We start from the raw sequence: 27,301 nt of genomic DNA, 5'->3' as shown, positions 1-27,301 counted from the left end.
TGTTAAACTTCTTACAGAAACTGATAGCCAGGTTCCGCACACATGAGGACAGCCTCAACCGGGATCCTGGGTTTATGTCACACTATCAGTAACCCCCACAGCTTGCCTCCTGGACTTGTCGAATCTCACTGGCTGTCCTGTCTGGAGACAATACACATCTCTTTACCCTGTGCTTAATGCTCCCTCCACTCACATTGTCTGTATCTTTAAGACCTGGTTGGCTGTAGAGATTCGCATTCTAATCAGTGTTCTGTAACTTGATTTTGTGTCTCTGTATGCCCTGTTTGAGAGCAGATTTCCACTCCATCTGACGAAGGAGCAGCGTTCCGAAAGCTAATGGCATTTGCTACCAAATAAACCTGTTGGACTTTAACCTGGTGTTGTTAAAACTCTTACTGTGCTGCAAGCAAGCAGCAATGGTAGCTTCGGATTAAAATGCTTCAGACTTCTGCAAAGAATCTTTGCTCACATTCTATTGTCCAGTCCCGTGACAGACTTACACACAGTAAATTATGCAATGGCTTCAATAATGTAGCTAAGTTAGGAACAAATTTTCCATAATCATTTACTCATCCTAGAAAGGACCTCAATTGCATCATAGTCATCGGATGTGGTGCTTCTAAAATAGCGTCCATCTTTTTAGGTGCTTTATGTAAGCCTTTACGGTCAATAACGAGTCTGGAAAAAGTCACACTTTTCTTTCTTGATAAGCAAACCATGTACTTGAAGACGTTTCAATATTGCTTCTAAATTATTCAAGTTCTCCTGTTCACTGGACCCTGTAATTAGAATATCATCCAGGCAACATTGTATACCAGAGAGACCACTTAAAATCTGATTTATCGACCTTTGAAATAGAGCTGGTCCGCATGTTATCCCAAAAGACAATCTCTTATAATAAATAGACCTTCATGAGTAATGTTGGTAAGCAACGGTTGCAATTCAGTGGCTACATCAATCTGCAAATATGCTTGTGAAGGGTAAATGTTGCTAAATTTCTGCCCACTTGACAACACAGCAAACAATTAAAGGAAGCAAATATTGATCAGCATGCAACACTGGATTTATAATTATTTTAAATTCACCACAAATCCGAACTGAACCATCGGGTTTCATGACAGATATAATGGGGGTAACCCAATCATTTATTATAACCAGCTCTAACACACTAGTGTTAACAAGTAATTCTTATTCAACCTTAGGACAAATTGCATATGAATCGCTCTTGCTTTGATCTTATTGATATTTGGCTTTATCTTGAATTCCTGATTGACCAGTGAGGCGAGCCTGTAAGGTTGTTCCCGTAATTTCAGAAATTAAAGATATAGCAGCACCAGTGTCAACTGCCATCCTAACGGCTTGTCCAGAATCTATTTGATTCATCCTGTATGGATAAGATGTTCAGTTGGAGCTCTTCATCATATTTCTGGACATTCTCTTTTTCACAGTCGTAATTCTTTTCTTCCATGTTGTAAATTCTTTTTATAGGATGCAACTTGTTCTTTTTCTTGAAGTTACCCAGATTCTTCTTCTGAATATTCTTCTCAGGGCAAGCTGGTCTAGCCCAACAGGCTTTTGCAAGGTGACCCATTTTGCCACAATTCTTGCATTAACTATCTTTGCCCCAGCATTCACTCATTGGCCCATTTTGGCACATTTGAGACATGCATAATGCTGTTTTGATTTCTTAAGGACAATTCCCAACTTGTGGATCCTCATTCCTCCACCAAATTGTGAAGCCTCTTTAGCAGCCAGTTCCATTGACAATGATTTCCACTGCTGCCTTTAAAGTCAAAGCATTTTCAGTAAGCAATCTTCTTTAAATGGCCTAGTTTTGGAGACCACAAACTAGATGATCTCGAAAAGAATTTTCTAATGACTCACCAAACTCACAATGTTGCCTTTTTAAGGTTGCCACAAACTAAGCAATGCTTTCGCCTTCCAATGGATTCCTTCAGTGGAACCTGAACTGTTCGCTGATGATCAATGGCTTTAGAGAGTGTTCAAGCTCTTCATGTGTTTTTGTCAAGTCATCGTAAGTTTTAGTTCCTGGCTTTGCTGGATGAACCAAGTTTCAGAACAAATTAAAGGTTTTAGTTCCTATTGTACTGAGAAAAGCTGATATGAGCAATTTGTTTGCAATTTTATTCAATTGTACATAGTACTGAAGACGCTCCAAGAACTACATAAGAACTCCACGATTTCATAGAATCAGAGAATCCTACAGTGCAGAAGGAGGCCATTTGGCCCATCGAGTCTGCACTGACCACAATCCCACCCAGGCCCTATCCCCATAACCTCATGCATTTACCCTACCTAGTCCCCCCTGGCACTAAGGGTCAATTTAACATGGCCAATCCACCTAACCTGCACATCTTCGGACTGTGGAGGAAACCGGAGCACCCGGAGGAAACCTACGCAGACACGGGAAGAATGTGCAAACTCCCCACAGACAGTCACTCAAGCCGGGAATCGAACCCAGGTCCCTGGTGCTGTGAGGCAGCAGTGCTAACCGCTGTGCCACCGTGCCGTATTTTCTTAATTGAAAGGAACCATGGAACCTAACTGATGGCCATTCTCTTGCAGGCACTAGTGACTCAAGGCTGCTCTGTATGTTTCTTTTAACTGTCTACCTAGTACTCCCCTTTTTACCCTGGAGACTGTTGACTTGATGTATTTTTTTCAAAGGACCCCAGCCGTACAGCAGAGCATCCACTCTTTCTATAAATATGCCAGATAGTGCCTGGAATCCCACTGTTCTCTGATTGGAAAACCCCTCTCACTTAAAACCACATAGAGAGCTTTTTTTTCACTTGGTCTTGCTGGCACTTTAATGTTTAATCCTGTTGTTGTTCTCCGCAATCTTCTAATATTCGAAGCATGAGGACCCACAGTGATTTTCTTTTCTACTTAGGAACTTTTCTTGATGTTCTCAACGAAACAAAATCCCGTTTCATCACCAATTATTTTTCTGTAATGCCCTAACTATGTCAGGGTTTTGGATTTTTGCACAAAAAGATGTGGTTTGCACACAGAGATTCAACTAACAACAGATTTTTCCAGCAGCTCTTTCCTGTACAGAGTATGAACTGAAAGTAAAACAGCAGTCTCTGCAAACACCTTAATGATATCACCATCAAAACAGCTTTGACAAAGGGTCAGCCAGACTTGAAATTATAGCTCTATTCTCTCCCCAGAGATGCTGTCAAAACTGCTGAGATTTTCCAGCATTTTCTGTTTTTGTTTCCAATCCCAGCATCCACAGTAATTTGCTTTTACCATCAAATTGTGTGATCAGCTCTTAGAGCAACCTGCAAAGCTTTAAAATATATAACATTACCATTCATCAGAAAGTGAACTGGACTAGTCATTTAAATACTGTGGCTACAAGAGCAAGCCAGAGACTGAAAATTCTGCAGTGAGTACAAAGAACAAAGAACAGTACAGCACAGGAAATAGGCCCTTCGGCCCTCCAAGCCTGTGCCACTCATTGATCCAACTAGACCATTCGTTTGTATCCCTCCATTCCCAGACTGCTCATGTGACTATTCAGGTAAGTCTTAAACGATGCCAGCTTGTCTGCCTCCACCACCCTACTTGGCAGCGCATTCCAGGCCCCCACCACTCTCTGCGTAAAAAACGTCCCTCTGATATCTGAGTTATACCTCGCCCCTCTCACCTTGAGCCCGTGACCCCTCGTGATTGTCACCTCCGACCTGGGAAAAAGCTTCCCACTGTTCACCCTATCTATACCCTTCATAATTTTGTACATCTCTATTAGGTCTCCCCTCATTCTCCGTCTTTCCAGGGAGTAACTCGCCTCCTGACTCCCCAAAGCCTGTCCACCATCTACAAGGCACAAGTCAGGAGTGTGATGGAATGTACTCCACTTACCTGGATGAGTGCAGCTTCAACAACACTCAAGAAGCACAACATCATCCAGGACAAAGCAGTCCCCTTGTCTGGTACCCATCACAAACATTCAGTCCCTCCACCATGATGCACAGTAGCAGCAAGTATACCATATATAAGATGCACTGCAGGGACTCCTCAAGGTTCCTTAGGCAGCACCTTCCAAACCAATAATCACTATCATCTCGAAGGAAAAGGGCAGCAGACACACAGGAACATCACCACCTGGATGCCCTCCAGTTCACTCATCATCCTGACTTGGTAATAAATTGCTGTTCCTTCATTGTTGCTGGGTCAAAATCCTGGAACTCCCTCTTGAACAGCACTGTGGGTGTACTGAAGCCATAGGGACTACAGCAGTTTGATAAGGCAGCTCACTACCACCTTCTCAAGGACAATTAGGGATGGGCAATAAATGCTGGCCTAGCCGGTGAAGTCCACAACCCCTAAATTAATTTTTAAAAATATATCTAGGTGAGCCACAGGTAACACTACAGCATGTATTAAGAGTTGCTTCTAATGTCTATTGATGGTGTAGAACAAGATTGTGCTGATTGCTTTGAGTAAATAAGTTCTGTCTGTGCAACTCTGTAAAATCTGATTTGGCCCTGTTAAAAATTTAAGGTCCACACTACATATTCTCTTGGGATCAGTTTCACTAGCTACTGCAAGCATAGTATGCATCCCGCATGAGAAATGGTTTTTATTTTGCTCAATAACTAGTCATGCAATAATTCAAGGGCTGCACTAAAACCCCTAATTGCATGTGTTAGATGAATGCTGGAATTTTTCCCTAACATTGGGATTTGCTAATTAAGATAGTGATATATACCGAATCATAGGGCAGTAACGTAATCACAGCCACTTGTAAGTGCTATGGGGAGCTGCATTCTTCAGTCATATGCATGAAATCAATTTTAATTACTTACAGAGGTACAGTCTCCAGGTGTCATTGACAAGGCAATTACCAAATCATCTCCCTTCTGGGCAAGAGTAATGGTGTCACTGTATGAACTCATTATTAAGAACTAAAATATTCCAGTGCAAAATACTTCAGCATGCACAGTGAAGTTCAGAAAGGAGGTATATGGATAACAGACAACTGTGGCAATAGAAAGCAGGGTATTCACGAAGAGTCACAGGCAGGAGAAAACACAACCTTTGTCTGAATTGTAATCAGCACTTTCAAGATACAGTTGGCAAAAGGAAAACTCGATTGCAGGGAGAACCAGGATAAGAAATCTTATTGTCAGCCAATTTGTATACTTACCCGACAGTGATCATGTTGCTGTAGTAGAGTCTGAACATCACCTCCAATGGGCATCTGTTTTGTCAGTGCCTCATCTTTGAGATTTAACCACTTGCTTACTTCTTCCAATGATGCCAGCAACCTGTTCCACCGTTCTGCATTGGCCTCCAAGTGAGCTCTTCAACAAACAAAAACAAAATCCAATCTTTATTTCTCAGGATTGAAATGGAGGCCATTTTCTAGGTTTTTAGTCCACTTATTAGCAACATTTTGTCAAAACAAAATGTCTACCTATTGCAATATAGGCTTTAATGTGCATGTTTGATTTGATTTATTATTGTCACATGTATTGGTATACAGTGAAAAGTATTGTTTCTTGTACGTTATGCAAAACATACCATTCATAGAGTACACACGGGAGAAGGAAAGGAGAGGGTACAGAATGTAGTGTTACAATCATAGCCAGGGTGTAGAGAAAGATCAACTTAATATGAGGTAGGTCCATTCAAAAGTCTGATGACAGCAGGGAAGAAACTGTTCTTGTGTCGGTTGGTACATGTCCTCTGACTTCTGTATCTTTTTCCCGATGGTAGGAGGTGAAAGAGAGTGTGTCCGGGGTACGTGGGGGGTCCATGATTATGCTGGCTGTTTTTCCGAGGCAGCGGGAAGTGTAGACAGAGTCAATGGATGGGATGCAGATTTGAGTAATGGATTGGGCTACATTCACGACCTTTTGTAGTTTCTTGCAATCTTGGTCAGAGCAGGAGCCATACCAAGCTGTACTTTGAACAAACTTATACTGACATTTAGCTTTTTTATCTCATTTAAAAATTTCTCACTTTGTTAATGCATTTCACTTCTTAAAAACTGTTCTGCTTACATGGCAAGCCAATTTTTTACATTTTGCATTGAGGTAGTTTCACACTCAATGGTCATGATTGCAGATTCAATGGGCCGAAGGGCCTCTTCTGCACTGTATGATTCATTGGTTCTAGACACAAATTCCTCTTGGGTGCCAATCCTGTTATGGCCGCAAACTCTCCTGATGGGGCCATAACGAGATTTGCAGCGGTGACACCTCAATTTGAGATCTTTCCCATTCCCCACTGATGATGTAATCACATTCACAGAATTAACGCCATTGCTCCTGGGGGCATGACGTTCCCCCCACTGGAGTGATGTCATACCAGCGGGAATCACAACTAGTTTTCAAAAACGAAAACCAGTTGTGATGGCCATGCCAGGGGTGCAGAGGTCAGGGAAGGTGAGGGTCATAGCAGGGCATTGCCAGGAGTAGAAGCAGGTTTTCTAGGGTACCCCATTTGGGGGGGGGGGGGGGGTATGTTGGCGGGAGGGAGGGGCAATGTTGGGGGGTGTGTTATTCCTGCATGGCAACTGGGGGGGCTGGGGGAGCACCCTGATACCAGTGAAGGTGGGAGGGGTGTGTGGTCAGGTCACCCTGATGCTTGCACATGGGGGTGTGAACTGACAACCATTGAGTAGTGGAGGCGGGGTGTTGGAGATGTTCCCCTTGTCTGCCGGGGATCCCAATGTCCATGATGAGGGGCCTTTAACGCTGTTTTGTAATCGGGGTGTCCTTTTCTGTGGATCAGGTCTGCCCCGCCTGAATGATACACTCCCTTGCTTTCTTTTGACAAAGTTTCAGAAGATCTGGAGTGAAAATCTGTTTGCGTTTCTGGGAGGAAACATGTGGTTTTCAGTTAGAACCTGACACTTTTCTAATTTTTGGAAAATCCCACCCAATATGTAGAGATACGAGGATACACAAATTACTATTTAATTTGATTTCATAAATTCATAATGTTCTATGCATAAAGCTTCATGTTAATATTAAATCAAATACCCTGGATCAAGGTTTTATTAGAATAAACAGGTTCTTGTACATCATGGATGCAAAATAAGAATATTAATGTTTTGGGCACAGTATGCTGTCTTCTCATTAATAAAACATGCTTTATGGACAACCGAGAATTAGTTTTGGGGCAAGGATGCGAATGGGAAGGACAATGTTTTGGGGTTGTTTTCATTAGAATAGACCCCACAGTTTGTTATGAGCAGCCCCATAGCCTGTGGAAATTTAACCCATTTGTTCAGCAAGAAATTATACATAAACCTTAAACTTCTACCAGCTGGATTATTTTTATTCCCATTTGAAACAACCCCCTCACTCTTAGACAAAATATTAAAAAAGCTCATAATCTGACTTGTGATCTTTCTCAGTCATAAGGCTTGATCTTCGTCATCCTTGTCAACGGGAATCATGGAAGAATTTTCCAATTGCTGGACTCATACCTTATACAATGGAAGATGGTGGTGGTTGATGAATGCCAATCAAATCACCCCAGGTCATTGTTGCAGGAGTTCCTCAGGGCTGTGCTCCCAGTGCAACCACCTTCAGCTGTTTCCCAATAATTCTCCCTCCATCATTAGGTCAGAAGTGGGATGTTGGCTAACATCATCAGTTGCAGGTTCCCCTCCAAGTCATTCACCATCATAACGTGGAACTATATTGCCATTTCTTCAGTTGCTGCCTCAAGGGCGGCACGGTAGCGCAGTGGTTAGCACTGCTGCTTCACAGCTCCAGGGTCCTGGGTTTGATTCCCGGTTCGGGTCACTGTCTGTGTGGAGTTTGCATGTTCTCCTCGTGTCTGCGTGGGTTTCCTCTGGGTGCTCCGGTTTCCTCCCACAGTCCAAAGATGTGCGGGTTAGGTTGATTGGCCAGGTTAAAAATTGCCCCTTAGAATCCTAAAATGCGTAGGTTAGAGGGATTGGCGGGTAAATGTGTGGGGGTGGGGCCTGGGTGGGATTGTGGTCGGTGCAGACTCGATGGGCCGAATGGCCTCCTTCTGCACTGTAGGGTTTCTATAAAGATTCTGGAACTCTTTCCAAAACAGCACGGTGGGTGCATTTATATCACATGAACTGTAGTGGTTCAGAAAATGGTCAACCATGATCTTCTCAAGGGCAATTAAGAATAGACTATAATGTGCTAGCTTTGCCAGCGCTGCCGAAAACCCATGAACAAATACAAATTACCCTCTCTGTACGATGCCAACTTTTCTCATCTTTATCAAGTAAAATATAATTTCTCATTGCTTTGAAGCTTCAAGCATCAGGCCCTCATCTTTTTCGTCCTCCTGATTTCCCCATTGATTTGACTCGTTGCACATATTGATTTGCCAGTGATGTGTTTGTAAAAGTTCCGGACAGTTATCTACAACTTCCACTCTAAGTCATTCCTTTCTAAGATCTCAAAATTCAAATTCCTTAACTTCCACCTATCCACCTCCTTCTAAAATATTCAAACTTTTAAAAGTCAAATTTGTTGTTCCCAAGGACTGCCTGATTTATGTTACCTTCTTTTATTAGTTTTGACACTGGTGTGCTGCACTGTCGGTCCTGGGCCTTTTGTCTAGATTTTTCAGTGAAAAACAATCATGAGAACACCCTGTAGAGTCGACTGACCTGATATTGACTGATTTTGTCTTCAGATCACTCCATCGTTGGTTCATATCATCAAGTCGATACTGGAGCAAGGCAGCCTCCTCTGAATTTCCCAAAACCTTCACCATTTTGTGTCTGTTACCATCAATACTCTTAAAGATGTCATTATGAGCATCAATTTCAGCCTGGATATCCTGAGGAAAGAAAAGTCAATATGGTTAAGATCCAAATTCTCCAAGGATACCTCCTCTTTCAATCTGCAGCTACACATTGTGATCACCTGAACAATCTGTTTGTGATCTATATAGTTTGACATACAATGGACACCATACAGAAAATATTGGATCCTATCTTAAACATTACAAAAAGTTATTATACTTTTAGCACAACTGATGTTTTATTTTATACTTTTGACAAAACACCTGGTTATATTCTCAGTGCTGCCATGCCAAATGAGGTGGAGATGCCGGCGTTGGACTAGGGTGAACACGGTAAGAAGTCTCACAACACCAGGTTAAAGTCCAACAGGTTTATTTGGTAGCAAATACCATAAACATTCGGAGCACTGCTCCTTCGTCAGATGGAGTGGAAATGTGCTCTCAAACAGTGCAAACAGACAAAATCAAGTTGCAGAATACTGATTAGAATGCGAATCCTACAGCCAGCCAGGTCTTAAAGGTACAGACAATGTGGGTAGAGGGAACATTAAACACAGGCTAAAGAAATGTGTATTGTCTCCAGACAGAACAGCTAGTGAGATTCTACAAGCCCAGGAGGCAAGCTGTGGGGGTTACTGATAATGTGACATAAATCCAACATCCCGGTTTAGGCCGTCCTCATGTGTGCGGAACTTGGCTATCAGTTTCTGCTCAGCGACTCTGCGCTGTCGTGTGTCGTGAAGGCCGCCTTGGAGAACGCTTACCTGAAGATCCAAGGCAGAATGCCCGTGACTGCTGAAGTGCTCCCCCACAGGAAGAGAACAGTAGAACTATCAACAATAGTTGTATCAACAATAGAACCTTCACTCCCAGCTTGTCACTAAGTTTTTGATTTGTTATCTCTTCACAAATGTAGGGGGTGATTCTCCCAAAAAAATACAAAGTACCCATTGGACAGGAATACAGAAGTTTTTCCCACACCTTTTTTGGGTGAGCTGAATGGACTGAATCTCCGGCACTCTATGCATCACAAAGTCCCGAACATGATTCACCCTCTGTTTTCTATGGCCAAGCTAGTTCTGAATCCATCTAGCTAGTTCATCCTTGATCCCCTGTGATTTAACCTTCTGCACCAACCTGCCATGAGGGACCTTGTCAAATGAATCAAATTGAAATGCTTAATCACCAGTAGGAGCTGTATAGTAAATATGTCACAATGCACTGAGAGGCACGTGTGGTACCTTTGTGACATCTCTGAACTTACTTTGTTCTGGTTTCAAACAGTTTGAGTACTTGAAGACTTTAGTTTATCATGCGTTTTCAATGGTACTCAGCTTCAATCTTGTGCTTCAAATCTCCAGTTCAGCTTTGATAAGAACATTTTCTGATTTTACTTCTGCTTTATCTTGCTCTGCCCGCTGCATATCTGTATCCTTTTGTCATTCACTACCAGCTGCTGGTGAAGTTCTGGAAACATGTCGGGGTCTTTAAAAATTTATTCCTTTGGTTCTTCTAGCAAGTTCCCTGGCTCTCTGCTGTCCTCAGGTGGGTTGTTCGATGAGGCCTTTCCCAGTTTTTTTCATAAAAGGTCTGTGCTACCCAGAACTTGAAGATTAAAATATTCATCAATGGCATTTAATATTTCAATGAGGCTGATTGAGGGAGACATCAACGTGCTGCATAAAGATGATTTCATCAGCATGTTCACTAAGTAAGTATAAAACAGTATTAATCTCTTTTTCTGATGCTGTACTGAGGCCTGATGCTCTTTAGCAGTTTAAATATTCCATTTTTCAGGATACCCAATATTTCATTATTTTTTTGCCCTGGGATGAGTCTAAACTGATCTGGTAAATAGCATTTTTAATCCATGGTCATTTAATAATTTTATGCAGTTGGATCTTTAAATGTTGTTGGCTTTTTAAGAATGGCTGTGTAGCAACTCTCTGCTCTTCCTACAAAGCTTGTTGGTTTTTGTAGGGTCCCATTCTGCTAACGTTTCCCCCCCCAAACTTTACAACTCTGCAAGAAAGTTTCAAAACAAGAGATTTGTGTCTTCTAGGCTTTTTTTAAATTAGAGAATTGTGCTGGAAGGCAATTTCTTGCTCCATCTTCAATTTTTAAAAAACTTTCTGTGGAGCTTTTTCTGGATTTCAAGACGGTAACACTGGGTCTCAGAGACAAAGGTTTCCCACACTTCCCAGTTTGGCTGGCCTCACAAAATGGCAATGGCGTGCCTCTTGTGGACATTTTTTCTAACCAATGCCTGCCTAGATCAGCTGCTTGCCAACTTCTTTTATACAACGGTTTACTTCGTCGAGTAATAAGACAGTCAAATTCGACCGTATATATACTTTTTTCTGAGCTGGACAGTCTCGATGTTCCTGAGATAGTTAATTTATTTTTAGAACATAGAACATAGAACAGTACAGCACAGAACAGGCCCTTCGGCCCACAATGTTGTGCCGAGCTTTATCTGAAACCAAGATCAAGCTATCCCACTCCCTATCATCCTGGTGTGCTCCATGTGCCTATCCAATAACCGCTTAAATGTTCCTAAAGTGTCTGACTCCACTATCACTGCAGGCAGTCCATTCCACACCCCAACCACTCTCTGCGTAAAGAACCTACCTCTGATATCCTTCCTGTATCTCCCACCACGAACCCTATAGTTATGCCCCCTTGTAATAGCTCCATCCACCCGAGGAAGTAGTCTTTGAACGTTCACTCTATCTATCCCCTTCATCATTTTATAAACCTCTATTAAGTCTCCCCTCAGCCTCCTCCGCTCCAGAGAGAACAGCCCTAGCTCCCTCAACCTTTCCTCATAAGACCTACCCTCCAAACCAGGCAGCATCCTGGTAAATCTCCTCTGCACTCTTTCCAGCACTTCCACATCCTTCTTATAGTGAGGTGACCAGAACTGCACACAATATTCCAAATGTGGTCTCACCAAGGTCCTGTACAGTTGCAGCATAACCCCACGGCTCTTAAACTCCAACCCCCTGTTAATAAAAGCTAACACACTATAGGCCTTCTTCACAGCTCTATCCACTTGAGTGGCAACCTTTAGAGATCTGTGGATATGAACCCCAAGATCTCTCTGTTCCTCCACAGTCTTCAGAACCCTACCTTTGACCCTGTAATCCACATTTAAATTAGTCCGACCAAAATGAATCACCTCACATTTATCAGGGTTAAACTCCATTTGCCATTTTTCAGCCCAGCTTTGCATCCTATCTATGTCTCTTTGCAGCCTACAACAGCCCTCCACCTCATCCACTACTCCACCAATCTTGGTGTCATCAGCAAATTTACTGATCCACCCTTCAGCCCCCTCCTCTAAGTCATTAATAAAAATCACAAAGAGCAGAGGACCAAGCACTGATCCCTGCGGCACTCCGCTAGCAACCTGCCTCCAATCCAAAAATTTTCCATCCACCACCACCCTCTGTCTTCGATCAGACAGCCAGTTACCTATCCAATCGGCCAACTTTCCCTCTATCCCACACCTCCTCACTTTCATCATAAGCCGACCATGGGGGACCTTATCAAACGCCTTACTAAAATCCATGTATATGACATCAACTGCCCTACCTTCATCAACACACTTAGTTACCTCCTCAAAAAATTCTATCAAATTTGTGAGGCACGACTTGCCCTTCACGAATCCGTGCTGACTATACCGGATTAATCCACATCTTTCTAAATGGTCGTAAATCTCATCTCTAAAGACCTTTTCCATCAATTTACCAACCACCGAAGTAAGACTAACCGGTCTATAATTACCAGGGTCATTTCTATTCCCTTTCTTAAACAGAGGAACAACATTCGCCAGTCTTCAGTCCTCTGGCACCATCCCCGTGGACAGCGAGGACCCAAAGGTCAAAGCCAAAGGCTCTGCAATCTCATCCCTTGCCTCCCAAAGAATCCTAGGATACATTTCATCAGGCCCAGGGGACTTATCGACCTTCAGTTTATTCAAAACTGCCAGGACATCCTCCCTCCGAACATCTAGTTCCTCCAGCCTATTAGCCTGTAACACCTTCTCTTCCTCAAAAACATGGCCCCTCTCCTTGGTGAACACTGAAGAAAAGTATTCATTCATCACCTCGCCTATCTCTACTGACTCCATACACAAGTTCCCACTACTGTCCTTGACCGGCCCTAACCTCACCCTGGTCATTCTTTTATTCCTCACATAAGAGTAAAAAGCCTTGGGGTTTTCCTTGATCCGACCCACCAAGGACTTCTCATGTACCCTCCTAGCTCTCCTAAGCCCCTTTTTCAGCTCGTTCCTTGCTAACTTGTAACCCTCAATCGAGCCATCTGAACCTTGTTTCCTCATCCCTACATAAGCTTTTCTATTATTTTACTGATGAACTTAGAGGTCAGAAAGCTTTGTTGAAGTTTTTCTTAGTCTTCCCATGTTTCGGTTTGTTATCAGCATTTTAACAAAACAACATGTTGGGAGGGCATTGGTTATAGAACAGTGTCTGTTAAAAGTCTGTATAGTCTTCAGTAGGTTAATTGTAAGCCTTTATTAACAAGTAGAACTATTTACATTTGTATTGTAAAGGGTACAGGTGAGGAGCTATTTCCATGCCTTGATATTAACCAAGATCTGCTCAATACCAGACTGACCTCAGGTCTGGGTCATGTGCCTTCTTACATCATTGTGCGGGCAGTACTGAACTCAGTCCCACATTAACCTGTTGTGTGCCAGACCTTTATACTAAAGGGCTTGTGCCAAATGTCCCACAGACAGGTCAAGCAACAGCTTGATATAATCATCCTCAGAGAATCATGCCTTACAAATCACGTCCCAGACACCAACATTACCATCCCTGCATATGTCCTATCCCATTGACAACACAATCCCACTGGAGGTGGCGGCAGAAAGGTATACAGTCGGGAAGGGGTTGGGCTTGTAGCCACAGTGTTTCTATGGCTGGTCCAGTTCAGTTTCTGGTCAATGGAAACCTCCAGGATGTTGATAGTGGAGGATGCTAATGCCATTGAATGTCGAAGGGAAATGGTTGAATTCTCTATTGTTGGAAATGGTCATTCCTTGCACTTGTCTGTGCAAGTGTTATTTGCCACTTATCAACCCAAGCCTGAATATGCTGCATACGGACACTGACTGCTTCAGTAGCTGAGAGGTCGTGAATGATGCTTAACATTGTGCAATCATCAGCAAGCATTCCCACTTCTGACCTTATGAAGGAAAGAAGGTCATTGACGAAGAAGCTGAAGACAGTTGAGCCTAGGACACTACCCTGAGTAACTCCTGCAATGTTGTCCTCGTACTGAGATAACTGACCTCCAACTCCAAGTAGACACTGCTGAATTTGACAAGGTGCCGCATGGGAGACTTATAAAGAAGGTAAATGCACATGGGATTCAAGGTAATTTGATAAAGGGATTCAAAATTGGCTAAGTTGGAGAACATGATGTGGAGATGCCGGCGTTGGACTGGGGTAAACACAGTAAGAAGTTTAACAACACCAGGTTAAAGTTCAACAGGTTTATTTGATAGCAAAAGCCACACAAGCTTTCGGAGCTGCAAGCCCCTTCTTCAGGTGAGTGGGAATTCTGTTCACAAACAGAGCATATAAAGACACAAACTCAATTTACATGAATAATGGTTGGAATGCGAATACTTACAACTAATCAAGTCTTTAAGAAACAAAACAATGTGAGTGGAGAGAGCATCAAGACAGGCTAAAAAGATGTGTATTGTCTCCAGACAAGACAGCCAGTGAAACTCTGTGGGGGTTACAAATAGTGTGCCATGAACCCAATATCCCGGTTGAGGCCGTCCTCGTGTGTGCGGAACTTGGCTATCAGTTTCAGCTCAGCGACTCTGCGCCGTCGTGTGTCGCGAAGGCCGCCTTGGAGAACGCTTACCCGAATATCAGAGGCCGAATGCCCGTGACCACTGAAGTGCTCCCCAACAGGAAGAGAACAGTCTTGCCTGGTGATTGTCGAGCGGTGTTCATTCATCCGTTGTCGTAGCGTCTGCATGGTTTCCCCAATGTACCATGCCTCGGGACATCCTTTCTTGCAGCGTATCAGGTAGACAACGTTGGCCGAGTTGCAAAAGTAGGTACCGTGTACCTGGTAGATGTTGTTCTCATGTGAGATGATGGCATCGATGTCGATGATCTGGCACGTCTTGCAGAGGTTGCTGTGGCAGGGTTGTGTGGTGTCGTGGTCACTGTTCTCCTGAAGGCTGGGTAGTTTGCTACGGACAATGGTCTGTTTGAGGTTGTGCGGTTGATTGAAGGCAAGAAGTGGGGATGGCCTTGGCAAGATGTTCGTCTTCATCAATGACATGTTGAAGGCTCCAGAGGAGATGCCGTAGCTTGCGTTGCGGTTGCATTCTTGGACACACGCATCTCCATTAAGGACGGTCACCTCAGCACCTCACTGTACCGCAAGCCCACGGATAACCTCATGATACTCCACTTCTCCAGCTTCCACCCTAAACACGTTAAAGAATTCTTCCCCTACGGACAAGCCCTCCGTATACACAGGATCTGCTCAGATGAGGAGGATCGCAACAGACACCTCCAGACGCTGAAAGATGCCCTCATAAGAACCGGATATGGCGCTCGACTCATCGATCAACAGTTCCGACGCGCCACAGCGAAAAACCGCACCGACCTCCTCAGAAGACAAATACGGGACACGGTGGACAGAGTACCCTTCGTCGTCCAGTACTTCCCCGGAGCGGAGAAGCTACGGCATCTCCTCCGGTGCCTTCAACATGTCATTGATGAAGACGAACATCTCGCCAAGGCCATCCCCACACCCCCACTTCTTGCCTTCAAACAACCACGCAACCTCAAACAGACCATTGTCCGCAGCAAACTACCCAGCCTTCAGGAGAACAGTGACCACGACACCACACAACCCTGCCACAGCAACCTCTGCAAGACGTGCCAGATCATCGACACGGATGCCATCATCTCACGTGAGAACACCATCTACCAGGTACACGGTACCTACTCTTGCAACTCGGCCAACATTGTCTACCTGATACGCTGCAGGAAAGGATGTCCCGAGGCATGGTACATTGGGGAAACCATGCAGACACTATGACAACGGATGAATGAACACCGCTCGACAATCACCAGGCAAGACTGTTCTCTTCCTGTGGGGGAGCACTTCAGCAGTCACGGGCATTCTGCCTTGGATCTTCAGGTAAGCGTTCTCCAAGGCGGCCTTCACGACACACGACAGCGCAGAGTCGCTGAGCAGAAACTGATGGCCAAGTTCCGCACACATGAGGACGGATGTTGGATTTATGTCACATTATCAGTAACCCCCACAGCTTGCCTCCTGGGCTTGTAGAATCCCACTAGCTGTTCTGTCTGGAGACAATACACATTTCTTTAACCTGTGTTTAATGTTCCCTCCACCCACATTGTCTGTACCTTTAAGACCTGGCTGGCTGTAGGATTCGCATTCTAATCAGTATTCTGCAACTTGATTTTGTCTGTTTGCACTGTTTGAGAGCACATTTCCACTCCATCTGACGAAGGAGCAGTGCTCCGAAAGCTTATGGTATTTGCCACCAAATAAACCTGTTGGACTTTAGCCTGGTGTTGTGAGACTTCTTACCATGCCAAATGAGTGCAGTGTTGGGATTATTTATTCCCAAGGGATCCCAGCATTACAAGATGCAGAGTCAAGCCCTCTTTATCCTTCCCCAATTCAATGAAGTTCCCTTTTCTACATCAGCTAACTTAGTGGCTTATCAAAAACTGGCAGGACAGAGCCAAATTAGGGGCAGCTTTATGTTAAAGGTACATGTCCACTTAAAACTGCAGTGCACAAACTAAACTCATTTCACACAAGACCAACCATCATCATCACTGACAGACAGGAGACGTTCACCAGATCACATTGGGCTGAACTTCTACCCAGGTCAAAGATGAAAAGCCAAGCATAACATGTACCTTAAGAAAGGTTTTTGTTTTTGAATTAGTTTAAGGAAGTAATCAGCATTACGTCTGGTCATATTCAGGAGATCAACTGTGCTGAGTGCCAGAGACAGATTGTTCTGAGACACTAAAAGAAAACACAAACTGTTGCAAAATTCAATGACAAAGAATAGATAGCAGCCTCCAAAAGTGGCTTATAGTTAAAATATTGTGCATGTCTTTGGTTGAAATATTCAAACCATACAAATTTACTCCAGTAGCTGTGGACCTTCCGAGCTCCATGACTCATCCCCAGCATTTCTGAATCATCTATTAGTTCAAAGTGTGAAGCTCCATTTTGAATGGTATGGATCACTTCCAGATATGTGTAACTCAAAGGATTTGCCAATACTTCAGTAAGGGAGGATTAGAAATTGTACCCATGGTTGGGAACATTATATCCTCCAAATTTTGAGCTGTCCAGAAACTCAATGTGGTTACTGAAAATTTTGATTCACTGCGTTGGAAAGATCTTTGAATTACACCTACACAGCACAGAAGGCTTGACAATAGAAAGAGGAAATATTTAAATCAAATCAGAAATTCATATCTGAAGTGCATTGATATTTATATATGCAAATATAGAAGAATCTGATTCCTTTTTCCAGAGGCTCAGTAGAATATTTGATATGCAAAAGAACTAAAGCAATAAATTGTTGTCAGTTTTAACCAAGTTATCTTCCTGCTCTTTACAAATGCCCAAGAACTGTATATTTCCCGGTCTTTATTTTTATTTTGGATTTCCAGCATTTGTAGTTGATGTTTACTCACTTTATCTTTCAGAGTACTTTATACAAAATTTACATAACTCAAGTAACAGGAAACACATACTGCTTGATAACTGGAGAATAAAACTGACATCATGTAGTAAAAAGGATTATGACCACAGAACACAAAATACTGTAGGTTGAAGCATGTCAGTCAACTGTTGGAACTTTGAAAAATTCTTCCAACAATGGAGGCTGTTATGTCCCGAGTATAAAATGTGAACTGTCAGTGTTGATGTACGTGTTCCGTGAGAAAAAAACACCAGTAATTCAAATTAAATCAATACAAATTTATTTAATGAAATACAAGGATAGTTTGAACCACAATCATGACATTTTAAAATGGGCCAAATGCATTGTTTTTGGCATCCGATGCAAATATTTTATCAGATTCATCCTGAGTGCTTTGACTATGGCATCATCATAAAGATTAGGCTTTCGGTTTCATAATCATCCCTTCAAAGCAAATCATCTTCGTCTTTATCCACTGAATTGGATATTCCACATTTGGAACCGTCTGATGATTTAATTTCTACACTGATAGCATCCCAATGATTTGATGATGAAAAGCACACAAAACATGCATTTGTCCACTCTCTGTGAAGGCATTTTCTCTGTCAACCATCCACCTATTCCAGAACTGTTTTGAACCTTTCCACTCCACAGGTCAGGGCATATTGGAATTCTTGGGCATTTCATCTATGTTACCAATGTGACATGTCCTTTTTTTATCATGGGATGTGGCCATCACTGGCAAAACCAGCATTTTTTGCCCATCCCTAATTGCCCCTAGACTAAACATTTCAAATTACAGTTAAGAGTCAATCACAATACTATGGTTCTGGAATCACATATAGGCCAGACCAGGTAAGGACGGCAGATGTCCTTCCTTAAACGGAAGACCAGTTTAAACGGAAGATCTTTACAACCATCAATGATGATTTTATGGCCAGCTTATTAATTGATTTAAATTCCACCCACTGCCATGGTGGAATTTGAACTCAGCACCCTGGAGCATTAGAATGGGTCTCTGGATTACTAGTCCAATGACATTACTACTCTGCCACCATCTCTCACATGATGGTGGTGTTCCCATGCATTTCCTGCCCTTGTCCATCTCGGTGTAGAGGTTGTGGGTTGGGAAGGTGCTGTTGAAGGAAGCTTGTTGAGTTACTGCAGTGTGTAGATGGTACACGCTGCTGTGCACAGGTGGGCTGGAGTGCATGGTTCCAGGGACAGAGTAGACTTCATTTATTAATCTACCTGGTGATCGCCTGCCGTTCAAGATACTACATTCAGGAAATGAAGTCATTTCAATCGCTCCAGGTAACTGACAGGAAATGGACGCCCACGTTGGCAACACCCACGCTCTGGTCCAACTGCAACATGCTGTAAGATATTCATGTTAACCTATACTCTCTGGATTTATTTTAGTAAATTGACAGGGGCAATTAGATCACAGTAGCAAGTCAGCAAATGTAATTACAAGCTCTCAGGAGTAAAATCCAGACACTGAATAATTCATGCTGTGAATGATGAAATGCTAATAGGTCCCAGAATATAGACAGAACTCCTATAAATCATGGTCCCTGCTGTTACCAGCTGGCAATTATAACCAGAATAGATTCCCCCGGTGCTACTCTTGCGGTCCTCCACCATCTCAGTGGCAAATCCTACCCTTTTCTTTAAATAACACTCAATGACAAATGCAGTGCAATATTACATTCACGCAAGTATTCAATCAGTGTATCCCCCTGCCTCCCACCCTGCCTTTCCCCTTGATTAAAACTTGTCGAAGTTTGTGGGGTTTAATGCACAGGGGTTATTTAAGAGTAACCACAAATTCATTTTCAGATATTCACTGCAGAATCATTAAAAACGGAGTTTCCAATCTTAAATCAAGAATGAAACTTTGAGCTCTCCATTTTAGGGATGAGCTTTCTATATTTGTTGCAGACATCCCTGCTAATGAATTAAAACACAAATATCAATACCAGAATCACGTCCTGAACTGTATTCTTAAACTTTTTCAACATTGGAACACGCTTTGTAGTTTTCTACATAATTAACATAAATGTACTTTGACTTTTACTACCCCGTGGTACATTCATAAAGTTCAATTCTGTGTGACATTAATATGGTTGTTAACCCATTTAAGAATAAAGTGATCAACAACGCATTAAAGTCCACAAAGGTAAATCAATGTAGTGGAAATGATGAGTGCACTAACAGAAATTAAACCCAGTAATTGTTAGAAAAATGAACGGAACGTCAGGCTATAAAATAAAATCATTTTTTCTTACTATACCTGTTCAATTTTTCTTAGCAACTCCTGCAAGCTGAAGTTCAGGCCAATCATCGTAATGTCTCACCTTGACACAGCCTACATCTTTCTGCCAAAGGCTGTCGCATTACTGCTGTCTATGCTGCAGTTTTACATCTGCAAACAGAAGATTCACCTCCTGCTTTAGCCTGTCCTAAATTTTGCCATACACACTAAATCCATCTGATTGTGTTTTACATATTAGCAGCTTCACACATCCATCAATTCAAAATAATTCGCCCAAAGATACCTAGATCCAGGATGGTGAGTAATCTTCTGCAGCTTTTAGCCAACTTCCATAGTGCTTTCATCCTCTAGCCTTAGTTTAGGCTAAGACTTCACTGATTCCCATTTCTTGTGATGGTCCAGATCTTGTTCCTTTAAAATATTTGCTCATGGGTCCCGTCTCAGTCAAACAGCTGGTCTCAACTGTTGACAGCTTGTGAATCAAAGATAATTGACCAATGATCACGAGGAATTTTGAAAAGGACTTTCTGTACAAAGGTAACAAATCCCTGAGTGGAGTCTATTGTAAACATATATCCAGGTGAATGGGGCTTCAGTCCACAGGGCGAGGAGGGTAACAGCAAAATACTAGACCAGAGTTTAATCCAGAAGTAGGCACCATCTGATATATCGAGAGCTTGGTTTACCCAAGGCCCTCAACTTTATTCCTTGTTAGCAAAAGGGAGGCTGAGGTTCCACACTAGCACCACTGTACTTGCCCTGTCACTAGATTACTACACTGTCTACTCTAGTATAGGACCTCCAGCTTTTATTCGACCCTGTTTCAATAGTCTGTAATAATCTTCTATTTCCAGTTGCTGTTTATTATTTTAAACAGCATCCTGCAACTTCCCTGTTCTCTGGAGCCAGATACACTCCCACTTCCTGAGGCCTCATTTTTGGCAGGACTTCAGTCCTGGTGAAATAAGCAAAGAGTCAGACCCTGATTTAATAACGAGAAAACACACAGAAAAAGCAGACTGCAAAATGCCCCTGCTGTTGTCTTTTATTCTGAAACCCTTTCTGTTGGAAAAGCAGAGATAAATTTTCAGGTAATCATATATCTTGTTTAGTTAATTTTCAGGCAATGTAGCAATGATATTCTTTGGCAGGACCAAGTTGAGATGCATTCCTTCATACTTATGATTAGCCAATTCTGCCAGCTTGTTTCTGTTTAGTTTTTCTCTTCAGAGTTATATTCGTCTATATTTATTCATTTATTGGCACTCAGGGTTCATAAAATACATTTATGCATTTCATGTTCTGGAATTAACTTGCAGTCTACGTTAGAGCCTTCAGTGTTATGCAAATTAACTCAGGCATCTAATTGAAGTGACTAAACTTTAACCTCCTATCGAAATAAAAGTTGGGGCCAATCTAAAGAGAAAGGATTTTAAGGAGACTAAATTTATTGAAATTGTCATCCACTAGCAGCCCATGTTATGAATTAAAGTTACCAGTAGTTACGAATTTATATACAGCAAGTTAAAAAAGCAAATTGAAATGCTTAATCACCCTAGTAGGAGCTGTATAGTAAATATGTCACAATGCACTGAGAGGCACTTCAACCCATGCCATTTAACTGTTTTTATTGCTATTGACTCCTGGTTCCTCTGTTCTTATAATGCCTGTTTTTACAACAATATTCCCACAAGGCATTTTTTTAAAAATTGCTATACGAGCTAATATTGGAATTCATCATTCATTCCCTTGACAAACGTCATAATTGAAATCTCTCTGACACTAGGGCCTTGGGAAAATCAATATCCCTTACTCTGTATGTACCAAATAAAAAGCAACTTGATCATTTCTGTCTGGGAGGAGGTGGCATAGTATTAATGTCGTTGAATTAATAATGCAGAGGTCCTCAGGACCTGGGGTCAAACACCCAGTTGGTGGAATTTGAAGTCAATTAATAAATCTGGAATGGCGACCAATGTCAACTGTAGCAAGAACGCATCTGGTTCACTAATGTCCTTAAGTGAAGGAAATCTTCCGTCCTTACCTAGTCTGGCCTACATGTGACTCCAGACCCACAGCAATGTGGTTGACTCTTAACTTTCCTCTGAAATGACTTAATAAATCATTCAGTTGTATCAAATTGTTACAAAAAAGTTGATAAAAAATAAACCAGACAGACCACCTAGCATCAAATGAGGCACCGGAAACAACAACGGTAAGCCTAGCCACGTTGACCCTGCTAAATCCTCCTTATTAACATCTGGAGGCTGTTGGGAAGGTATTAGTTACAGAACTGTGTCTCTTAAAAAAGTCTGGGTGGTCTTCAGTAGATTAACTGCAAGTATTTTTTAACAAGAACTTTTTATATAGTAAAGGGAACAGGCTAGGGGTTATTTCCATGCCTAGGTCTTAACCTGTCTCTGCTCAATACCAGACTGATTCCTGAGTCAGGGTTACAATACCTCTTACATCACTGTGTGGGTGCTCCTGCACTCAGCCCCACCTAAAACCTGCATGTGCCAGACCCATATACTACACCTCCCACCAAGTCTTTATCAAGTTTATATCGAGTTACATTACTTTACTCCATGTCTTACATTGTTATTATTTTCATGTAATTACATAGTTGTTCCCACATTATTGCTAGAACTATATGTATTGATCAGCAGTTGTATTGATCAGCGGTTGTAGTGATCAGCATTTGTATTGATCAGTGGTTGTACTGATCAGTGGTTGTATTGATCAGTGGTTGTGTTGATCAGTGGTTGTATTGATCAGTAGTTGTACTAATCAGTGGTTTATTGATCAGTGGTTGTATTGATCAGTGGTTTATTGATCAGCGGTTGTATCGATCAGTGGTTTATTGATCAGTGGTTTATTGATCAGCGGTGGTATCGATCAGTGGTTGTATTGATCAGTGGTTGTATTGATCAGCGGTTGTACTGATCAGCGGTTGTACTGATCAGTGGTTGTACTGATCAGCTGTTGTATTGATCAGCTGTTGTATTGATCAGCTGTTGTATTGATCAGCCGTTGTATTGATCAGCCGTTGTATTGATCAGCTGTTGTATTGATCAGTGGTGGTATTGATCAGCCGTTGTACTGATCAGTGGTTTATTGATCAGCTGTTGTACTGATCAGCGGTTGTATTGATCAGTGGTTGTATCGATCGGCGGTTGTATCGATCAGCGGTTGTATTGATCAGTGGTTGTATTGATCAGCCGTTGTATTGATCAGTGGTTGTATTGATCAGCGGTTGTATTGATCAGCAGTTGTAATGATCAGCGATTGTATTGATCGGCCGTTGTATCGATCGGCGGTTGTATTGATCAGCCGTTGTATTGATCAGCCGTTGTATTGATCAGCCGTTGTATTGATCAGCCGTTGTATTGATCAGCCGTTGTATTGATCAGTGGTTTATTGATCAGTGGTTGTAGTGATCAGCGGTTGTATTGATCAGCGGTTGTATTGATCAGCGGTTGTATTGATCAGCGGTTGTATTAATCAGTGGTGGTGTTGATCAGCGGTTGTATTGATCAGCTGTTGTAATGATCAGTGGTTGGATCGATAAGTGCTTGTACTGATCAGCCGTTGTATTGATCAGCGGTTGTATTGATCAGCAGTTGTATTGATCAGTGGTTGTATTGATCAGCCGTTGTACTGATCAGCAGTTGTACTGATCAGTGGTTGTATTGATCAGTGGTTGTATCGATCGGCGGTTGTATTGATCAGCGGTTGTATTGATCAGTGGTTGTATTGATCAGCCGTTGTATTGATCAGTGGTTGTATTGATCAGCGGTTGTATTGATCAGCAGTTGTAATGATCAGCGATTGTATTGATCAGCCGTTGTATCGATCGGCGGTTGTATTGATCAGCCGTTGTATTGATCAGCCGTTGTATTGATCAGCCGTTGTATTGATCAGCGGTTGTATTGATCAGCGGTTGTATTGATCTGTGGTTTATTGATCAGTGGTTGTAGTGATCAGCGGTTGTATTGATCAGCGGTTGTAGTGATCAGCGGTTGTAGTGATCAGCGGTTGTATTGATCAGCGGTTGTATTGATCAGCGGTTGTATTGATCAGTGGTGGTGTTGATCAGCGGTTGTATTGATCAGCTGTTGTAATGATCAGTGGTTGGATCGATAAGTGCTTGTATTGATCAGTGGTTGTACTGATCAGCCGTTGTATTGATCAGCGGTTGTATTGATCAGCAGTTGTATTGATCAGTGGTTTATTGATCAGCTGTTGTATTGATCAGTGGTTGGATCGATAAGTGCTTGTATTGATCAGTGGTTGTACTGATCAGCCGTTGTATTGATCAGTGGTTGTATTGATCAGCGGTTGTCTTGATCAGCGGTTGTATTGATCAGCGGTTGTATTGATCAGCAGTTGTATTGATCAGCGGTTGTACTGATCAGTGGTTGTATCGATATGTGCTTGTATTGATCAGCGGTTGTATTGATCAGCCGTTGTACTGATCAGTGGTGGTATTGATCAGCAGTTGTACTGATCAGTGGTTTATTGATCAGCTGTTGTACTGATCAGCGGTTGTATTGATCAGCGGTTGTATTGATCAGCGGTTGTATTGATCAGTGGTTGTATTGATCTGCCGTTGTATTGATCAGTGGTTGTATTGATCAGCGGTTGTATTGATCAGCAGTTGTAATGATCAGCGATTGTATTGATCAGCCGTTGTATCGATCAGCGGTTGTATTGATCAGCCGTTGTATTGATCAGCGGTTGTATTGATCAGTGGTGGTGTTGATCAGCGGTTGTATTGATCAGCTGTTGTAATGATCAGTGGTTGGATCGATAAGTGCTTGTATTGATCAGTGGTTATACTGATCAGCCGTTGTATTGATCAGCGGTTGTATTGATCAGCAGTTGTATTGATCAGTGGTTTATTGATCAGCTGTTGTATTGATCAGTGGTTGGATCGATAAGTGCTTGTATTGATCAGTGGTTGTACTGATCAGCCGTTGTATTGATCAGTGGTTGTATTGATCAGCGGTTGTATTGATCAGCGGTTGTATTGATCAGCGGTTGTATTGATCAGCGGTTGTATTGATCAGCGGTTGTATTGATCAGCAGTTGTATTGATCAGCGGTTGTATTGATCAGCGGTTGTATTGATCAGCGGTTGTAGTGATCAGCGGTTGTAGTGATCAGCTGTTGTATTGATCAGTGGTTGTATTCATCAGTGGTTGTATCGATCAGCTGTTGTTTTGATCAGCGGTTGTATTGATCAGTGGTTGTATCGATCAGCTGTTGTTTTGATCAGCGGTTGTAGTGATCAGCTGTTGTATTGGTCAGTGGTTGTATTGATCAGCGGGTGTATTGATCAGCGGTTGTATTGATCAGCGGTTGTATTGATCAGTAGTGGTATTGATCAGTGGCTGTATTGATCAGCAGTAGTATTGATCACCAGTTGTATTGATCAGCGGTTGTATTGATCAGTAGTGGTATTGATCAGTGGCTGTATTGATCAGCAGTTGTATTGATCAGCTTTTGTACTGATTAGTGGTTGTATCGATCAGCGGTTGTATTGATCAGTGGTTGTATTGATCAGCTGTTGTATTGATCAGTGGTTTATTGATCAGCTGTTGTATTGATCAGTGGTTTATTGATCAGCGGTTGCATCGATCAGTGGTTGTATTGATCAGCTGTTTTACTGATCAGTGGTTTATTGATCAGCAGTTGTATTGATCAGCGGTTGTCTTGATCAGTGGTTGTATTGATCAGCTGTTGTACTGATCAGTAGTTTATTGATCAGCTGTTGTACTGATCAGTGGTTTATTGATCAGCTGTTTTACTGATCAGTGGTTTATTGATCAGCTGTTGTAGTGATCAGCGGTTGTATTGATCAGCGGTTGTAGTGATCAGCGGTTGTACTGATCAGTGGTTTATTGATCAGCGCTTGTATTGATCAGCGGATGTATTGATCAGCTATTGTACTGATCAGTGGTTTATTGATCAGCTGTTGTACTGATCAGTGGTTTATTGATCAGCGGTTGTAGTGATCACCGGTTGTATTTGAAGTAGGCGATTTTCCAAAGCCATATTTTTATTATCTCATCAATATTCACCGCATTAAACATATTCATTTATTGGACTGATTGGCACCATTCATAACGTGCCCACAATGCAGAGGGGAACACCCGAATGGACATTCGTTTAAATCCCCCTCTGCACAGCTGAGAGACCTTTAATTCAAAGCCGATGGAAGATCCTTATTCTGCCCAGCAACAGCACGAACCTGCATTTTAAAACGGCCCTTGGCCAGAAGATCGGGATATCTGCGAGTCAAGACCTGGGAGTGGGATATATGGCACAACTGTACTGTAAATAAAATATTATGGGAATAAAATGGCCAAGGCAGGCAAAGAAACTTAATAAACCAGGATAAAAAGAATAAAAGATTAGATTAAATCCCCCTACACACAGCAGGACAAAATGACACTAACACCTAATCTCGCAAGCATAGAATACAGACACAAACATCGGAGGTCGATTTAGATAAGGGGACACATCGAGAGGATAATGGGAAACACATTAAAACACCGGGGCAAGAACAGGCAGTCCGATTAACACGGACACACACCATACAGATGCAAATTGACAAAGTCTACCAGGGAACTTCCTGACTGGATAGGATACAGATGCTTAGTGTTAATCTGTTCGAATCGAAACTGCACGCCAAATCTCCAGGGCAGCAATTAAAGAATCCCGCCACTTTCTAGGTATTGTAAAATGTATGAGCAAATGTTCCCGCTCGAATTTGGATTCCTATAAATATCCAGAGCGAATGTGTAACTATTGAGATCAACGTGGCCAAGCCACTGTTTCTAAGCTGGGATCACAGTAATTGTACAATAAAGAAAAACACTTTGAACCTTGCCTTGAGACTCGACCTCCTTGAATGCACTGGTACAAGGGATTTTTCCCTCCAACATACTGATCAGTGGTTTATTGATCAGCTGTTGTATTGACCAGTGGTTGTATTGATCAGCGGTTGTACTGATCAGCAGTTTTATTGATCAGCGGTTTATTCATCAGTGGTTGTATTGATCAGCGGTTGTATTGATCAGTGGTTGTATTGATCAGCAGTTGTATCGATCAGCAGTTGTATCGATTAGCGGTTGTATTGATCAGTTATTGTACTGATCAGTGGTTTTATTGATCAGTGGTTGTATTGATCAGCAGTTGTATCGATCAGTGGTTGTATTGATCAGCGGTTGTATTGATCAGCGGTTGTATTGATCAGTGGTTGTATTGATCAGTGGTAGTAATGATCAGTGGTTTATTGATCAGCGGTTGTATCGATCAGCGGTCGTATCGATCAGTGGTTGTATTGATCAGTGGTTGTATTGATCAGTGGTTGTATTGATCACTGGTTATATTGACCAGCGGTTATATTGACCAGTGATTGTATCGATCAGCAGTTGTATCGATCAGCGGTTGTGTTCATCA

At 42.2% G+C, this 27,301-nt stretch overlaps 1 protein-coding gene across 1 annotated transcript in view; it reads right to left on the bottom strand.

Annotated features, from left to right (window-relative positions):
- The window catches only part of LOC144504716 (utrophin-like), a 631,247-nt gene that overhangs the window by 229,471 nt on the left and 374,475 nt on the right, over positions 1-27,301 (bottom strand). The window contains 2 exon segments of the mRNA XM_078230463.1: positions 5,183-5,339; positions 8,648-8,820. Coding sequence (XP_078086589.1) covers positions 5,183-5,339; positions 8,648-8,820 — 330 coding nt within the window.

The sequence above is a fragment of the Mustelus asterias genome, chromosome 15, assembly GCF_964213995.1.
Source record: "Mustelus asterias chromosome 15, sMusAst1.hap1.1, whole genome shotgun sequence".
In the NCBI taxonomy this organism is placed as follows: domain Eukaryota; kingdom Metazoa; phylum Chordata; class Chondrichthyes; order Carcharhiniformes; family Triakidae; genus Mustelus; species Mustelus asterias.
This window is presented reverse-complemented; position numbering and strand designations above follow the sequence as displayed.